Source organism: Muntiacus reevesi, chromosome 2 (genome assembly GCF_963930625.1).
Source record: "Muntiacus reevesi chromosome 2, mMunRee1.1, whole genome shotgun sequence".
NCBI classification, from domain to species: Eukaryota; Metazoa; Chordata; class Mammalia; order Artiodactyla; family Cervidae; genus Muntiacus; species Muntiacus reevesi.
In genome coordinates, this window is record NC_089250.1 from 204,300,319 (window position 1) to 204,317,786 (window position 17,468).

A 17,468-nucleotide genomic window follows, 5' to 3' on the forward strand; every position below is an offset into this window, starting at 1 on the left:
GTCAAAATACTGCTGGCGTCTTAAAAACTTTTAAATCTGACCTTATTTTCATAAGACTATTGTTTCAGCTAGATTTGTTCAAGTAACTCATCTTGGGAAATCTGATGAACTCTAGAAAATTTTAAGAAAAACTTGTCAATTTGAGCTTCTCACCAAAACTGAAGGGCATGCATTGGCAGAAGCCATGTTTTGTCTCCCTCCACAAGGGTAAGGATGAGGCAAAACCATGTGGAACGTATTCTAGGCCTCTGCCAATAATGCCATGTGGTACAATTCCAAGAGGCACCAATCACTTTGTAGGACAGGTATTGAGACAAACCTGGTCCATGGACTGTTTTTGAAGTTAGCCAAAAATGGATTTTACACATTTGAACAGTTGCTCAGAAGAAAAAAGGTGTATGTGACAGATCATACAGGACCTACAAAGTTTAAAATATCTACCATCTAGCTCCAGACAGAAAAAGCTTTGACAACGCTGCTCTAGACTGGAAAATGGAAAGGTACCTCCTGGAAATGGACAACACAAAGGCTCTACCTTCTGCCCAAGGGTGCTAAGCTGGCCAAATTTAGCACAGGACAGCCTTGTCTATAGAGATAACTCTTCAGCCTTTCTCTCACCCTTTCTCCCTGGTTCTGCTACCTCTGTGGTCACAGGTCTCCCTGGCTTCCCTTTCACCTACTACTCCCATCTTGAGAGTTCAGTCATTAGCTGCCCATCCAAGAAATATAAGTATCACTAAGTTAAGAGCTAGGATCACAGAGTCAAGTTGCCTCATTGTGCATCTATCTACCTCATTTCCTTATGTGATCTCCAACAAATCACTTAATGTCAGTTCCCCAACTATAAAATAGGGTTATCGCTGGACTATAAACTATTTTGTTTGAATCACTGTTTTGGAGTACCTTTGTTATAGCAGCCTTAGCCTGTAGTCTGATTAATATGCATTGTAAACACTTAACCTCCAACTGCTTAAGGTCCCAAAGGCACCTCAAACTCCACATTTATAAAACCAACCTCATTATAAAGCCCACTCTGTATCCCCGCTCTTCTTTATTTCTGAACACAAAGACTAAATTGGTAACAGGCCCATTACATTTATCCCCACACAGATTTAGACTAACTCTCCCGCTTCCCTGCCTTGTGAACCAGCACCCGTCTACCTGAAATGTCCATTACTACTGCCTCCATTATGCTGCCCCTGCCGTTTACACCTCCTTGTGCTGTGCTGTGCTTAGCTGCTCAGTCGTGTCTGACTCTTTGTGACCCCACGAACTGTAGCCTGCCAGGCTCCTCTGTCCAAGGAGATTCTCCAGGCAAGAATTATGGAGTGGGTTGCCATGCCCTCCTCCAGGGGATCTTCCCAACCCAGGGATCGAACCCAGGTCTCCCGCATCGCAGGCAGATTCTTTACCGTCTGAGCCACCAGGGAAGCCCCTTTATGGCCCATAGTCACATCCTATTCAATACTTCCACCACCTTAAAAAAAAAAAAAAAAACCCTGTTATAACTTATCATGTTTTTACAAGTTTTTGCCAAATGTCAAAGAGCAGCAAGCTCATGAAGTCAGGAATATGCCCAAGTATACCCTGAATCTCAACCCCTGTGCCTGTTATGTGACAAAAACTTAGAAACATAATTAGCAAATAAATGCATCCCACACACCTCTGGCAACATGCAGACACGCAGGAACTACAGTAACTCTAAACAGACCTTTAATGCAGTGTGGTTGGACCTAAAGGGTGAATGGTCTAGGGCATTGGGGACAAAAGTCAGGTCATCAGTAGGCCGTCTGAGATTGCTGCTGGCGGTAGCCACCCCGGCGCATGTAGCCCTCATTTTTCCGGTAGCCGTCTTTCTGGTCTGCAGGAGAGAGATGGGGAGGGCAAGTGGTGAGAGCCAGTGGAAGGGCAGGAAGGGGGCCAGGATCCTGAGAGAAAACAGGGGGTGGGAGCACTCACCTCGGAAGTAGCCACCATAGGTACCCTGCTTGTGGTCAAAGACCCGCTCGTTGTTCTCCACTAGGCTGCCCAGCTTCTCGGCCAGCTGCAGGGCCAGGTTCTGCTGGGCGGTGGGCTCCGTGCGGTGCATCACCACAGTCTGCGTCGGCTGGTCCAGGGAGGCCTGACAGGAGGGAGGCAGAGCGAGGGTCAGATCAGTCTCCTCCATGCCGAAATCTCCATGACACCACCTGCCCTGGCGCCACCCCTGGCCCTCACCATCAACTCCTCGTTAATGATCATCTTGCTGATGATGGAGTGTACCGTTGGCAGGTCCAGCTCAAACATGTCAGACAGCGTCTCCATGCTGGGGAGAAAGAAGGCCCAGAGCGGGGAGCGATGAGAACCCGTGACCACAACCCGGGCTCCTGTGCCTTCCCAGGGCCCATCCTACCTGATGGAGTCGTAGACACTGCTATAGGTGAACAGGTAGGTCCGCAGCGACTCCTCCTGGATCTTCCTGTGGGGAGAAGGAAGAAAAGGGGGAGACTGTCAGAGAGAAGACCAACCGGTCTTGTCTTCTTTCCCCACCAGGATCTCACTCTCGGCTCACCTAACCAGCATGGTTCTGACTTTGTCAGCCTCTGGGAAAAGGTCCCACACTTTGCCGTTCATCTTCTCATTGATGATAAAACTGTGGCAGGTCTTCCAGTCGCCCATCTTCATGGCCTTGGAGGCAGCAACCACATGTTCCCTCATGGACTCAGGGGGGCCTGAAAGGTTGGGAATGAGGCAGGAGCTAGGGAGACTTGGGACAAGGGCTCCTGTATCCGCAAGCACTGTTGAAGGAGGAACCCAGGCCAGGAAGGCCAACAGCCAGACTGAGACTCTCCCTGCTCTCAGTTAAGTAGCCATGTGACTGTACAAGTCACTTAATATCAGAATAAATTTATTTAGACTAAACCAGTCCATGACATGCCTCAGGGGATTGGTCAGTTCCCTGAAAATGTTGCCAAATTGCTGTGTGCACCCTTATGTACCTTTTCCTAGGAAGGGGTCCATAGCTTTCATCAGATTCTTACAAGATTCACTGACCTAAAAAAAAGTCTAAAATCCCAATTGTTCTCCACTTTTGGTTTCACTGCAGGCAATAGTAGAGAGAGGTGGGGAATAAACCAAGAAGCCCTAAGAGATGCTGGACACACAGATTTTCACTGGAAATTTTCCAATTAGAAAAAAAGCAAAGCACCACTACAGAGTCCAAACAAAATCTGCCTCAAGTGCACATGCACTTAACGTGACCACACACATAATCGGCAGAGGGCAAATGTGTAAGGGGACGTGGCTGTGGGCAGTAAGCCTGGCTCATTCACCAAGTCCTTCCATGCACCAGCCTCACAGAAGGATGCAATTCAAATTCTTTTCCCAGTGAAATCGCAAAAACCTCTGTACTGAGTGACTGGATCTTTCAAAGTAGTCAAAGGAGCCAATGCTAGACTCGTAATGTCCTGGGTCTAGTTAATTAGCTGAAAAACATGCATGAAAGAAGAAAATGTCAGAGAGACACGTATCAGCTGTGTTTACCCTGGGTAAAGTCAGGTAAAACTTAACTTTTGTGCCTGTTTCTTAATCAGGAAAAAGGGGGTCATAATAGTATCTACATCATAGGGTTATTACTAATGGAAAAAAATTAATTATTATTTATAAAACATCTAGCGTCAGGCAGTACTATGTAACTTTACACTAATTTAAAAATATTGTTGGAATCAGGTCACAAAGTTTAAACCATCCTGTGGGAAAGTTACTCCCTTTAGCATCTCTTAATCTACTGATCACAAGTAGTGAAGGAACAAATGAGCAGAGTCTGCTGCACCAGAGCCCCCCACTCACCCAGCAAGGGCTGCCTCTCGCCCACCCGCAGCTGGTGATGGAACTGCTTGCTGATCATGCGTCGGCGGGCATCACTCTCGTGGGCGGCCATGTAGGGGATCTCCAGGAGCATGGCCGACACCAGGTAAACACATTCCAGCAGTTCCAGATTTATGTGCAGATGGAAGGGCACCTGTCGGCGCCGCTCCACCTTCTCCTGCTCCTGGTTGCGCTCCTGCAGGCTGCGCAGCAGCAGACCCTGGCCCAGAAGCTCCTTGGCCCGGCCGCTTGACTGGATGTCCAGCAGGGCGTTGTGCGCATCCTTGGTCAGGCCTTGGCGGAAGGCACAGATGCCCAGCTGCACCATGGTGCGGTTGTACAGGATCTAGGAGTGAGGGCGATGCACTCAGAGGTGATGGCCACAGGCAATCGTCACACATACAACAGACATCAAGGACTATGCTGTGGGCTAGGACAGACAGCAAAACAGACCAAGTCCTCCCCTCCATGGAGTTTACGCTCTAGAAATAGGGGTGTGGAGGACAAAATAGCCATAATACACAGGTGGTGATTCATGCTAAGGAGAAAAATAAAGCAGAGGAGTTAAGAAGGGAGTTTGCGGTGGTAGCAGAGGTGGGAACTCGCAATTTTATGTAGGGTAACTAGGGAAGGCCTCATTTTGAAGGTGATGTTTAAAAATAAAGACCTAATAGAAAAAGAGCAAGTCATGCAAATATCTGGGGGAGGAACATTTTAGAAAAAAAGGAAAAGTAAGTGCAAAGGCCCTGTGGAAGAACTGTGCCAGACACATCCAAGGAACAAGGAGTTCCATATGGTTAGAGTTGGTAAAAGATGTGATCAGAAACAGGGCAAGTACAGGATCTTGTGAGCCATGTTAAGGATTTTAAGATGATAAACTACAGGAAAGTTCTGAGCAAATAAAGTGACATAAATTGACTTTATTAACAGGATTACCCTGGCTCTGTATTAATGACAGCCTGAGGAGATGTAAAGGCAGAAGCAGACGAACCAGAAAGCTAACAGTGGCTTAGACCAGAGGGCAGGAGTGGAAGTCATAGTAAGTGATCAGATATGGATTTTCAACATATGGATTCAACATATGGATTTTCAACCTGGGGAATCAGATGTGGAATATGAGAGAAAAACAAGAATCAAGGATGATTCACAAGATTTCTGGTCTACGCAATTGAAAAGATGGACTTGTCAATAATTAAGATAACTTATACTATAGGCAGATTAAGTACAGATTTTGGTAGAGGGCAAAGACCAACAAAAATATAAACATCAATCTCAGTCGTGAACTTAAACACAAAGTGCCTTAAAAAACGCTACCAAGCAGAATCCAGCAATATATGAAAGAGGTAATACAGCAAGACCAAGTAGGATATATCTCAGGAAAGAAAGGCTGGTATAAAAATCTAAAATCATGGTTATTCACCATATACACAGAATAATGGTGAAATAACTATGCATTATTTCAATAGATACAGGAAAAGATTTTAACAAAATTCAACACCTATTAAGGACAAAAATTCCCAGCCAACTAGGGCCAGAAGAGAACTTCATCAATCTGAGAATGTCTATCTACAACAATACTACAGCTAACATTATTTTAAACGGTGAGATGTTCACTGCTTCCTTACTAAGACTGGGAACAAGCCAAGATGGCTGCTCTCACTTCTATTCAGCCCTGAGTATTAAAGATCTGAACAATTATAATATGGTACAAGAGAAATTAAAAACAAAGAAGTCATAAAGACTGGTACAGTAGTAAAACTGTTCCTGTGTGCAAACAACATGATTCAGTGAAAAGTCTTAAGTCATCTATAAAATACTAGACCCAATACTGTTGCCCCTCAAGGTCCATGGGGGATAGTTTCTGGATCCCCCACAGACACCAAAACCTGCAGATGCTCAAGTCCCTTACTTGAAATGACAGAGTACTTGTATATTTACAGTGGGTGTGATCTCAGTTGTCTGATTCTTTGCAACTCTATGGACTACAGCCCGCCAGGCTCCTCTGTCCATGGGATTTTTTTCAGGCAAAAGTACTGGAGTGGGTTGTCATTTCCTCCTCTAGGGGATCTGCCCGACCAAGGGACTGAACCTGTGTCTCCTGCACTGGCAAGACGATTCTTTATTACTGAGCCACCTGAGAAATCCATATATATGGTACATCCTCCCAAATAATTTAAATCATCTCTAGATTATTTATAACAACTAATACAATGTAACTGCTTTGTAAATATTACCAGTTAAGGCAAATTCTGGTTTTTTGGAACTTTCTGGATTTCCCTCCCACAATGTCTTCAATCTGCAGTTGGTTGAATCCTTGAATATAGAGGACTAGACTAAAAGCGAATTTAGCAAAATGGCAGGATCCAAGGCCAAATGTAAAAATAAGTAACTATTTTTAAATACCTATAGATAACAATTTAAAAATGAAATTAAGAGGAGTTTCCTGGTGGTCCAGTATACACTGCCATGGCCCAGATTTAATCCTTGGTTGGGGAACTGAGATTCCACAAGCCATACAGCCAAACTAAAAAGTTTAATTAAATTAAAAATTACATTTATAAAAGCATCAAAAATCATATAATTCTCAGGAATAAATTTTTAAAGGATGTGTATATCTCTGCAGTGAAAACCACAAGACACTGCACACAAGTTGTAGAAATTAAATGAAGAGAGAACATGTCAGATTGAAAGGTTCAAACTTGTTAAGGTGTCCATTCTCCCAAAATTGATTTACAGATTCAATATAATCTCAGCAGGCACTTTTGCAAATCGACAAGCTGATTCTGAAACTTATGTGGAAATGCAATTTCACAGAACATTCAAAGCGTGCTTTAAAAAAAAGTCAGAGGAGTCATATGGCTTAACATCAAAGACTTACTCTAAAAGAACAGCAATCAAGACAGTATGGGACTGGCATAAGGAAAGACAAAAAAAATGAAGAAATGGAATAGAATAAAGAGCCCAAAAATACATTTAAAAGGTCATGTAGTTTTTCATATGGTTTTCCAAAGGCACCAAAGCAATACAATGGGGAAAGAATACAGTCTGACCCTGACTTCACACCAGTTGCAAAAATCATAGACCTAAATGTGAAAGCTAAAACCATAAGAACTTCCAAAAAATAAAAAAAGAAGATCTTTATGAATGGCAAGTAAGTAAAGGTTTCTTTAGACAGAACTCCCAGAATAATAACCGTAAGTGAAAAAAACTGATATTTTACTACATACATTTAAAACACATGGTTAAAAAGGTGAACAGGAAAACCACAGACTGGAGAAAATATCTGGAAAACATTTATCTGAGAAAGGACTAATCTCCAGGATACATAAAGATTTCCTACAACTCAATAAGGTAAACAATCTTTCTAAAAAGGGGTGGAGGAGTTGACGAGACATTTTATGAAAGAAATGTAAAAGGCCAATAAACCTTAAAAAGTAGTCAATTTCAACAGTTATCAGGGAAATACAAACTGATATGAGACGCCACTAGACAACAACTACTGTGGCCAACACTGAAAAGACCAACACCACTAAACATCCACAAAGCTGCTCAGCTGCTGAGTCGTTTCCTACTCTTTGCAACCCTATGGACGGCAGCCCTCCGGGCCCCTTTGTCCAGTGGATTCTCCAGGCAAAAATACGAGTGGGTTGCCATTTCCTTCTTGATGGGATCTCCCCGACCCAGGGATCAAAGCCCTTTCTCCTGCATTGGCATGTGGACTCTTTACCACTGTGCCACCTAGGAAGCCCCATGCAGGAGAACCAGAGAATGCTGACACCTGGGAAGAACCAAGTGTCTCCCTGTATCTGCATCAGCCAGACAAGAGGCTAATCCAACTGAGCCATCCTGCCTGAACAGAGAGAGAAGACAGGGGCCCAGCCTGGTCTTCCCAGGGCCAGAGTGCCTCCTTGCCATCTTACCTGGACTGGAGGATCTGCATGCTGAATGTTGTCCTGCAAGTGGCTCATGAGCATGAGGTCCCGGGCCTGGTACCAGCGGGAGTGCAGGGCATGATGGTAGATATGGCAGAGGATGGCGCACGTGCGGATTCGGTCTGTGCGGTCCTTGGCATAGATGTACTTGCACAGTCTCTCCATCAGCACAGCTGAGTCCTCACCCTCATTTTCGGCCTGATCTTGCTCAGACTGGAGGGATGGGGGTGGGGAGATATTGTTGGAGGAGGAGATATGGCAAAGATAACAATTCTAAATGGCTCTGGCTTCAGCAGACCAGAGACAAGACTTCATCCTGCCTCATCCGAGTCCCTCCAGGTTTCCGTCTCTGCTCCATCAGACAATCCCCAAGCAACAGGAGATCTGCCATTAAGTCCCAACAGATGTGCAGAACCAACGGACACAGCCCCTGCCCTTGGGTGTCGCAGCCGAGCACTCACCTTTGAGGAGCCCTCAGGCGGGGTAAGCTGCCGCTGATGGGCCTTGTAATCAAACTTGTAGTAGGTGTGGAGAATGCGCCTCAGGTAGATGCGGCAGATCTCCTCAGTGGTGCCCTTCTCCTCCAGGTAGCGCTGCACACGCTCAATGATGGCACACACCTGGGCCTCGTCCTTCAGGTGCTCCACATACTCTGGCAGGGAGAGCGCCCACCCTCCGCTTAGCCAGGCACCCAGGCCTCCCCAACCATACGTCCCTCATCAACCCAATGACCTCTCTCTGTATTTTCTGTACTCATCAGAAAAGTGCACCCATTGTGCGCTCAAAATACCACCCTCTCCTGGGACACGTTAAGCTCACTTTCCAAGCCTTCTGTCGGGCACTCTCTTCTGCCAACTCCTCCCGATTAACTCCTCGTCCTCCGCATTCGGCTCTCTCCTCAAATGGGCCCTACCTACAGACGCTTTCTTCAAGCATTATTTCAAGCCAGCCACCACCTGGGTCATCCTCTGTTACAGGCCCTGATCTGAATTTTTACATTATCTATAACTGACTGGTTCATTTTTAAAATTTATTTATTGGGCTGTTCTGGGTCTTAGTTGCGGCATGTGGAATCTAGTTCCCTGACCATTTAAACACAGAACCCCTACACTGAGAGTGCGGAGTCTTAGCCACTGAACCACCAGGGAAAACCATCATTTTTTTTTTTTCTGGTAGAACTGCCTTTCTTTAGCACCAAAATGTAAGCTTCATGAGCATGAAAGCTGTAGGCTTTCTCATTCATAGTTACACCATTTACTTGGTGGGCATAGGTGGACACTCACATTTTACTGTGTAAATGTCCTGTATTTCTCCATCCTAGAGCCTAAGGCATCCAAGCCAAACAAGTGAATAGAGATCATACCCCAATGGTTTCAAAGTGGCAGATAGCATCACCACTTAGGAACGTGTTAGAAATACAAAATCTGAGGCCTCACCCAGACCTACTGAATCACAAGCTGTGGGAGTGGGGTCTGATATCTTAAAGATATCAGTGTGGTGTGAATGCTGGGGTAAGGAAGGGCTGGCTTCCCAAACACTCTATGTACAATTCTTCGCTTTAACCCCTGTACTCTTCTTTCCACTGATGCCCAGACCTGCTCAGGCTCACCTTGGGAGTGAGGATCAGTGTTCTGCATTATCTTGGTAAATTCTTCATCCATTCGTTCCACCAGAGTTAAGATGCAGCCACGAACACGCAGTGGCTGAAGAGAAGGCAAAAGAGGAAATAAATGAGTCCAGATTCCAGTCTCAGCCTTCAATTCTTCTGTCTCCAACGGGCCTTCCCAAAGCAGACAAAACATGCCTCCAGTTAGCTGCCAAATCTCCTCCTTACCTGGTCTGCATTATGCAGGTTCTCACTCTCTTCCAGAATGTTCTCTCCGACAAAAATGTTAGGGTTTGCAAACAGGATGTCCATCAGCTCATTGATGCAGTCCAGACACTTCTGCCACATCTCAGGCTGCCAAAAGAAGGCAGTCAAGGTGTGCAGGTGGAATGAACAGATGCCTCCAAAGCACCTTTCCCCAGGAATCCAGGGGCCTTCCTCAGCCATTGAGTCCTGAGACACGAGGCCCCTTCCCACGACCCACCAGCTCCACCCTGGGATGCTCAGTATCGCTCTTACCTTCATGTACGTGGCCAGGTTGGGGTTGTAGTCATAAAGAGAGGCAATGATGTTGAACTTGATCTTGACGATGACGCCCTCTCCGAGGTTGTTTTCAGAGGCAATCTGAACCAGCAGTTGCAGCAGCTCAATCTGGGCCGCACTGTAGGCAGGAGAGAATTGGGTGAGGAGGAGGAGACACATTAAAAAGCCTCATCTTGTCCTCTTCAGACAAGCAAGGCAACCTTATTTCCAACACCCACCCCCAGCCTCACCACCTGTACACTTGCTTCTCCTTCATAAATTTCAAAGAGAAATAGGAATAATGCAAACTACTATCCTCTTTAGTCACGGAACAACTAAAGAAGGTGAGCATTACTCCCATTTTACAAATGGGGAAAGCCCCCAAAGGTTAGGTGGCTAATTTCAGGTCCAAGGGAATGCAACTAGCAGACAAGGGACAAGGAGTATTCCAACTATTTCATTCCTTCTACTGTGGCCACACACAGATCTTCCCCAAACAGCACTATTTCCCCACCAACCTCCGCCTCCGTTATCTCAGGAGAAAATGAGCTTTCACCCTGTAATCACAAAGCCCAGGCCCATGAATCTTACCGATCAGTTCCTTTCTTGCCTCGTGCCTGTAGGATCTCATTCAGTTTCTTGATGACAACAGCGTGGGTGATCTCAGTTCCCTTGGCAAACATTTTTGGCTTCTCCTAGATAACACACACTATCATGAGCAGGCTGCCTTAACTTTTCTCCCGAATCCGACCTGGACAGCACCCGTGTGCTCTCTCAGATTGGTTCCCCGCTCATTGTAGTTCTAAAATCCTCACCTTAACGAGGGGCACTCCACCTCGGACTCTCTCCCACTCGCCACCCTCATTGTCTTCCTCCTCCTCATCTGGGCGCCTGGATTTCCTGTCGTGCTTCTTCTTGGCTTTGTCCTCCCGTTTCTTCTCAGCCGCCTTCTTGTCCTCCTCTGTGGTGGGGGCCCTGCCAAGAGAGCCAGGAGAAGATGAAAGATCAGCCCCCTCCACCTCTGAAGCATTTCCCTCCCACATACTTCTTTTTATCCACCTAAACCTGGGTCCAAGTTACACTCTACAAGAATGACCTATGGTTAACTATAACCATCACCAGAGTAAGGACTACTAAGTAGCTGCATCTGTCAGGCTACTAACCAAGGTCTGTTACCGTATCACACTAAAAAAATTATGCCATTGTTTTTTTTCTCCCGCCATGCTGCACTGCTTGTGGTATCACGGTTCCCCAGCAGGTACTGAACCTGGGCCATGGCAGTCAGGGTGCTAAATCCCAACCATCTGACCACCAGAACTCCCTGTGCCTTAACTCTAAATAAAAGCTTACTGGTTTTCCTTCTGTACTACCGCAATCTTCTCTATGATAAAAATTCATTTCATAGGTAAAATCCTTTGCAAATATGCAAAGCATGTTCATTAAGCTGAAACTGTTTGGTCTGCATCACCCAAATCCAAAGCTCTGAGATCAAACAACCTGCGTGTGTGCCTGAGTGCTGTCACTTCAGTTGTGTCCAACTCTTTGTGACCCTATGGACCACAGCCCACCAGACTCCTCTGTCTCTGGCATTCTCCAGGCAAGAATACTGGGATGGGTTGCCACGCCCTCCTCCAGGGGATCTTCCAGAGAACCCACGTCTCTTACATCTCCTGCATTGACAGGGGGATTCTTTACCACAATGGGCCACTTGGGAAGCCCAGGACTTAATGCTATTTAAAAATCAAGGAAGAATTTAATCTTCCTTGGCCTAAAGTTTTACTCTAAACCCTCAAGATACTGTGATTCACACATCAAAAACATGATGAACTCTCACCCTTTGAAATTCTAACTGAAAGACCTAAAATTTGACTTGACCGCTCCCCTATGGCAGAGCATACCTTGATATATTCAAATCTTGTTAGCAATGATCAGAAAACTAACATTTCTGCACTCAGGTATATACTAAACACATACAAGCTACTTTTCTAGGACATTACCAGATACATCTCTAACTAAATACACAGCGAAGAAACTGAGATGGTTAGATAGCAACACCAACTCAATGGACATGAATTTGAGCAAATGCTGGGAGATAACGCAGAATGGGGAGGGAGCCTGGTGTGCTACCGTCCATGGTGTCGAGAAGAGTAGAACATGACTTAGCAAATGAACAACAACACAACTACACTGAAAAGGACCATTCCACACCCTCTTTACCACAACTCTTAAGAGCCCCTAGACATACACAAAGTAGATTTCCTCAGTTTGCACTTAAGAATTTCTACCCCAACTACAAATTCAGAAACACAAACACATGACTTATAATTTACCTCCAGTATGGTCCAAAATAACAAATAATTTAAAATTTTAGCCCTAAACTGACAAATTCCGTAAGTAAGAATTAACCCTAAACAGGGAATTCCCTGACAATCCAGCGGTTAGGATTCTGAGCTTATACTATAAAGTGCACGGGTTTGATCCCTGGTTGAGGAACTAAGATCCCACAAGCCACGTGTCTCAGCTAAAAATTTTTAAAAAAGAAAAAGAATTAATCCAAAACAAAACTGATTTCAAATACTGGTCAGTCAAGGTTACTCAATAAAGATGTGCAGTAAATAACAACTTACTGTACCTGGATAAATATTTTGGAAAAAAAAAATCAATTAAGAAAACAGCCCCTTGATTAAAAGTTCAGTCAACTGATTCTTAATGACATTCTCCTAGACAGATTGAGCCTGATTAGAAAATTAGACTAAAGATCCTAAATGTGTATTCTATCTATGACGGTCCTCATGTTTTCTGCCCAAACCCACTACCTAATATCCAGGTGCTTTAATGTTGCTAGACCAACCTTATTACCCTTATTACATCAAAGAGACTGAAGCTCTTGAGATTAAATCTGTTTATGTGCTTATTTTGACCAAAAGATGAAAGCTGAGAAATTCTTTTGAGGGAAAGGGTATAGACTGGCTTAATATGGAGATGTTGAAAAAGGATGCTGGCAGATATTATAGGGGACAGACTGTCATCTTTCTAGATAATCCACTAAGAATTGAAATCAACGCTCGCTGGCTTAGATAGCTAATGAGTTTACACACACACAAATGTGCAAACAAAATTCAATATTCCCACCGCTGTCTGTGGTTCTTCTCTTCTTTGTTCCTCTTTCTTATACAAATTCTCTTTTGGTCCTGGCTTGGAAATCAATCTTAAAAATTGGTCTACCTCATTATACAAGTAAAAGCAGTGTATCTGAATTATCCTTTAACACTACAAAACCAAAAGCTCTTAATGTCACTAAGGCCTTTAAGGATCCCACAGTTAACCCAACCACTGACACTGAAATTTTAAACAAACCTAATCTTACTTTTTTTTGGGGGGAGGGGAGGGTCTGGGTGAGGTTAGGTATACAAAGTAAACTTTCAAAGGTTTAAAAAAAAAATCTATCAAGGGTAATCTCTAAAGTGAAAAATTAATAAAGACAGGATTAATCTTTTAAAAAAAAAGGGGTGGGTGGGGCTTCCCTATAGCTCAGTTGGTAAAGAATCCACCTGCAAAGCAGGAGACCCTGGTTCTACTCCTGGGTCAGGAAGATTCACTGGAGAAGGGAAAGGCTACCCACTCCAGTATTCTGGCCTGGAGAATTCCATGGACTGTATAGTCCTTGGGGTTGCAAAGAGATGGATGTGACTGAGCCACTTTCACTTCACAATCTTAAAAATAGTTATTCTGAAAAATAATTTGAAAAGTCAAGCCTCTCTTGCTTTTCATTGAGGATTTTTAAATCTAAATTTCATGAAAGATACTGGTTTGTAGCTTTCTTTTCTTGTGATATCCTAAGTTTAACTTTAGAGTCCAACTTGTCTCCTCAGTCCAACTTGACTCCTGTGTGCCTTTGTGCAGCACACTGGCCCAAACAGTGGAGACGTCAATACCCAATTACTGAAAGGCAAGCCCATAAAGGAAATACAAAAGCTATGAACCAATAATACAGGTAACAGTTCTATAGGATGTCAACAGGCATAAAAGATGAGTTTCACGGTAAAGCGAACTTAAGAGATGCTTAATAAAACAAAGTTAAGCAGATCAAATTTGCTTAACTGATGCATGGTTGTAAATCCTCTGAGAAGGGAATATGATACTGTGGTATAATAAGAAATATTTATTTGGTCTTTGTCCTCAGTTCCTGGCACAGAGCTCCTAAATCCCTTGGGATTTCCCAAGCAATAGGATCATCTTTCATTCTAATGAGACTTTGGCAGCCTTCGAGAAAGGTTTCAGGATTGGGGCTGGTTGCCAGAAAGATCCAGGCATGATCAGAGGGTTGGAACTTACAGCCCCACCTTCTGACCACTGGGGAACCGGAGAGGGACTGGAAATGAAGCCCATGATTAATGGTCAACCATTTAAGCAATCATGGTCACATAATGATGCCTCCATAAAGATCCCTACATGACAGTCTGGATGGAGGCGTTCCTGGCTGGTGCTAGGAAGATGGTGCACTCAGAGAGGACATCAAAGTTCCATGCCCCTTCTCCCATATCCTGCCATATGCAGTGCTTCCATTTGGCAGTTTCTGAGTTGTATCCTTTATAACAAACAGGTAACAGTAAGTAAAGACCTTGATGCTGGGAAAGACTGAAGGCAAAAGGAAAAGAGGGCAGCAGAGGATGAGACGGTTGGATAGCATCACCGACTCAACGAACATGGACTTGAGCAAACTCCGGAGATAGTAGAGGACGGGGAAGACTGGAGAGCTGCAGTCCATTGGGTTGCAAAAGAGTCAGACATGACTTAGCGACTGAAAAAACAAAAACAACAGTTAAGTAAAGAGCTTTCCTGAGTTCCTGTGGGTTGATCTAGCAAATTACTGAACCTGAGGAAGGGGTTGTGAGAATGCTCTGAATTTAGAACTGGTAGGCCAGAAGTATAGTAGTCAAACTTGGGACTTAACAACTGGCATCTAAAGTGGTGGCAGTCTTGTGGTGTGGGGTCTGTGCTAACTTTGGGGAGTTAGTGCCAGAACTGAAGTGAGTACTGAAAACCCATTTGGTGTCCAGAGAGTTGGAGAACTAACTGGTATGAGAAAAAAACTGACACATATTGGTGTCAGAAGTGTTGGGAATTTAAAAAACCCAAAGAGATATACCATACTCCCTGAACATGACCACAGTTGCTCCCTGGAGCACACAATGAAAAATGTTTCCCAGTAAAATGGCTATGTCTAAACCCTTGTAATATCACAGGACTCCCTAACACCTGAAGCAACTAAACTCCAACTTTTGAAAGCAGAAAAGCAACCCTTAGAGCATCAGTATTCCTGCCAGTTATCACCGAGCTTGATACTTGACTCTTGTAGACTACGCAGGGATAGCTATCACCCTGAATTCAAAGGAGGAAGGAGAAAGATCAAAGGTTAGTGACTCACCCAAGTTGACAGCAACTAAAGTAGAATGGGCTAAGACCAGAATTCAAATCAGACTCCGCTCCCATTCTGTGACAGCACTAGTAAAATTCAGGAAGGCTTGCTGCAGTCTACATGCTGTATACTAAGTTCTCAGGAGGAGGGACAAGAGAAGCAACCATCACTGAGGACTCACCAACCCGTCCTGGGCTGAGGGAGTATATCACTCTGCTGTATTCTTGCAAGCATCCTTAAGACAGGGTCACGTACCACCCATTTTACAAATAAGAAAACTGAAGACTGGAAATGTCAAATAGTTTATCCAATATTACACAGTTATTCAGGGGCTTCCCTGGTAGTTCAGAGGTAAAGAATCTGCCTGCCAAGCAGGAGACACAAGTTCGATCTCTGGAGAAGACAAATGGCAACCCACCCTAGTATTCTTGCCTGGAGAATCCCCATGGACAGAGAAGCCTGGCAGGCTACAGTCCATAGGGTCGCAAAAGAGTTGGACATGACTTTGCAAGTAAACAACAATCAGCATCAAAGAAAGATAGAACACTCAGTCCACAGGGCAGTGAGTACTGCTGCGGTTAAATATCTGGACACTGGCGGCTTCAAATTCATCTGCAGGACACATCAGCTTCATAACCTCAGCCAATTAATATATTTGACTTTAAGATCCCTCTGTTGGCCTCTTCAACTAAAAGGACTTCACAGGGGGAGAGACAATATAGGGCAGAGGAATAAGAGGTACAAACTACTTTGCTTTTGTGGCTGAGTCACTATGTCTGACTCTTTGCGACCCCAAGGACTGTAGCATGCCAGGTTCCCCTGTCCTCCACTATTTCCTGGAGTTTGCTGAAATTTCACTGACTTGGTGAGGCTATCTAACCATCTCATCCTCTGCTCCCCAGGTATAAAATAAGCTACATACTGTATAACACCAGGAAAAGAGCAAGTATTTTATACTCTATTATAAAGGGAGTATAACTTTTAAAGAGAAGTCACTGCAATCACAAGCCCACACACTGCAACTAGAGAGTAGACCCTGCTCGCCAGAACTAGCGAAAGCACACGAGCAGAAACGAAGACCCAGTGCAGCCAAAAATAAAGAGATTAAAAAAAAATTATGAATCACTGTATTGTACACCTTTAACTTATATACTATACAGCAACTATACTTCAATAAAACATGTTTTAATGTAAAAATAAATAAAAATTAAAACTGAAATGGAAAATAAATAAATGGGACTCCAGAGGAGGAGTAACAACTTTCCAGATGACTTTAAAGGCTTCCTGTCCTTTCCCCTGTAGCCTGAAGTACCAATACTTTTCTTACTTTTTAAGGAATCTTGAGGCCAGTACAGTCTGTTTCCCTTCTTCCTCTTCTGAGTCTGAATCAGAAGACGTGGAAACTTGTATCCCAAGCTTCTGAATCTTCTGAATCTTCTGAGTCTTCATCTTCATCCTTAAAAGAAAAAAAGTTCAGAAGAAAGACAATGGGAAGACTGACTGGTGGTGTCTCTGCTCTCCCTGCCGATCTGTGTTCTAAAAATTCTTAAGAGCAGAATGAGTGGTTGAATCAGGATAGTAAGACCTGGATTGGACCACCAAGACTCAGAAAGAAGTGGTGACTTACTCCAGGGACACACAGCTCCCTAGAGGCAGAGCTGGGACCAGAATCTTGTTCTCCTGATTCACTCTGTGTTCTAATCGAAGAGAAAATCTGTTGCAAGACCATACTTGGCTAATCTCCACCCCTCCCAACTCTAAGCCCTGTGAGTCTATTCTTCTCCCCAGAGACCCAAGCATGGTCCACAGCAAGCAAAACACCCCTTAGTGTAACCCTGGCTCTAACCTCCTTTTTGAGGAACTTTCGACTCTCCCCAGAAGGGGCTTCTGATTTCTTCTTTAGAAAAGCTGCAGCAGTGACTCCATCGTCATCCTCATCCTCATCTGAAGAGCCTGGTAGGGAAGGGGAGAGAGGAAAAACCAGAATGGTGAAGAGGTGAATGGCAACCAAGAAAACAAACCAAAGAAACCCCAAATTTTAGATCTTGTGCTTTGCGCTCAATGGCATTAGACTTTTGGTGACGAGGCAGGCTCCTCTGTCCATGGGATTTCCCAGGCACGAAGTCTAGAGTTGGTTGCCATT

At 44.3% G+C, this 17,468-nt stretch overlaps 1 protein-coding gene across 1 annotated transcript in view; it reads right to left on the reverse strand.

The window, feature by feature from the left end:
• Positions 1-1,691: 1,691 nt before the first annotated feature.
• LOC136157388 (eukaryotic translation initiation factor 3 subunit C-like) overlaps positions 1,692-17,468 on the reverse strand; it is a 17,267-nt gene continuing 1,490 nt past the window's right edge. Inside the window, 16 exon segments of the mRNA XM_065919295.1 lie at positions 1,692-1,861; positions 1,960-2,122; positions 2,218-2,305; positions 2,393-2,458; positions 2,552-2,711; positions 3,829-4,192; positions 7,767-7,991; positions 8,240-8,430; positions 9,388-9,481; positions 9,613-9,738; positions 9,904-10,045; positions 10,498-10,601; positions 10,722-10,881; positions 16,653-16,726; positions 16,728-16,781; positions 17,172-17,278. Coding sequence (XP_065775367.1) covers positions 1,779-1,861; positions 1,960-2,122; positions 2,218-2,305; positions 2,393-2,458; positions 2,552-2,711; positions 3,829-4,192; positions 7,767-7,991; positions 8,240-8,430; positions 9,388-9,481; positions 9,613-9,738; positions 9,904-10,045; positions 10,498-10,601; positions 10,722-10,881; positions 16,653-16,726; positions 16,728-16,781; positions 17,172-17,278 — 2,201 coding nt within the window. The 3' untranslated portion in view covers positions 1,692-1,778.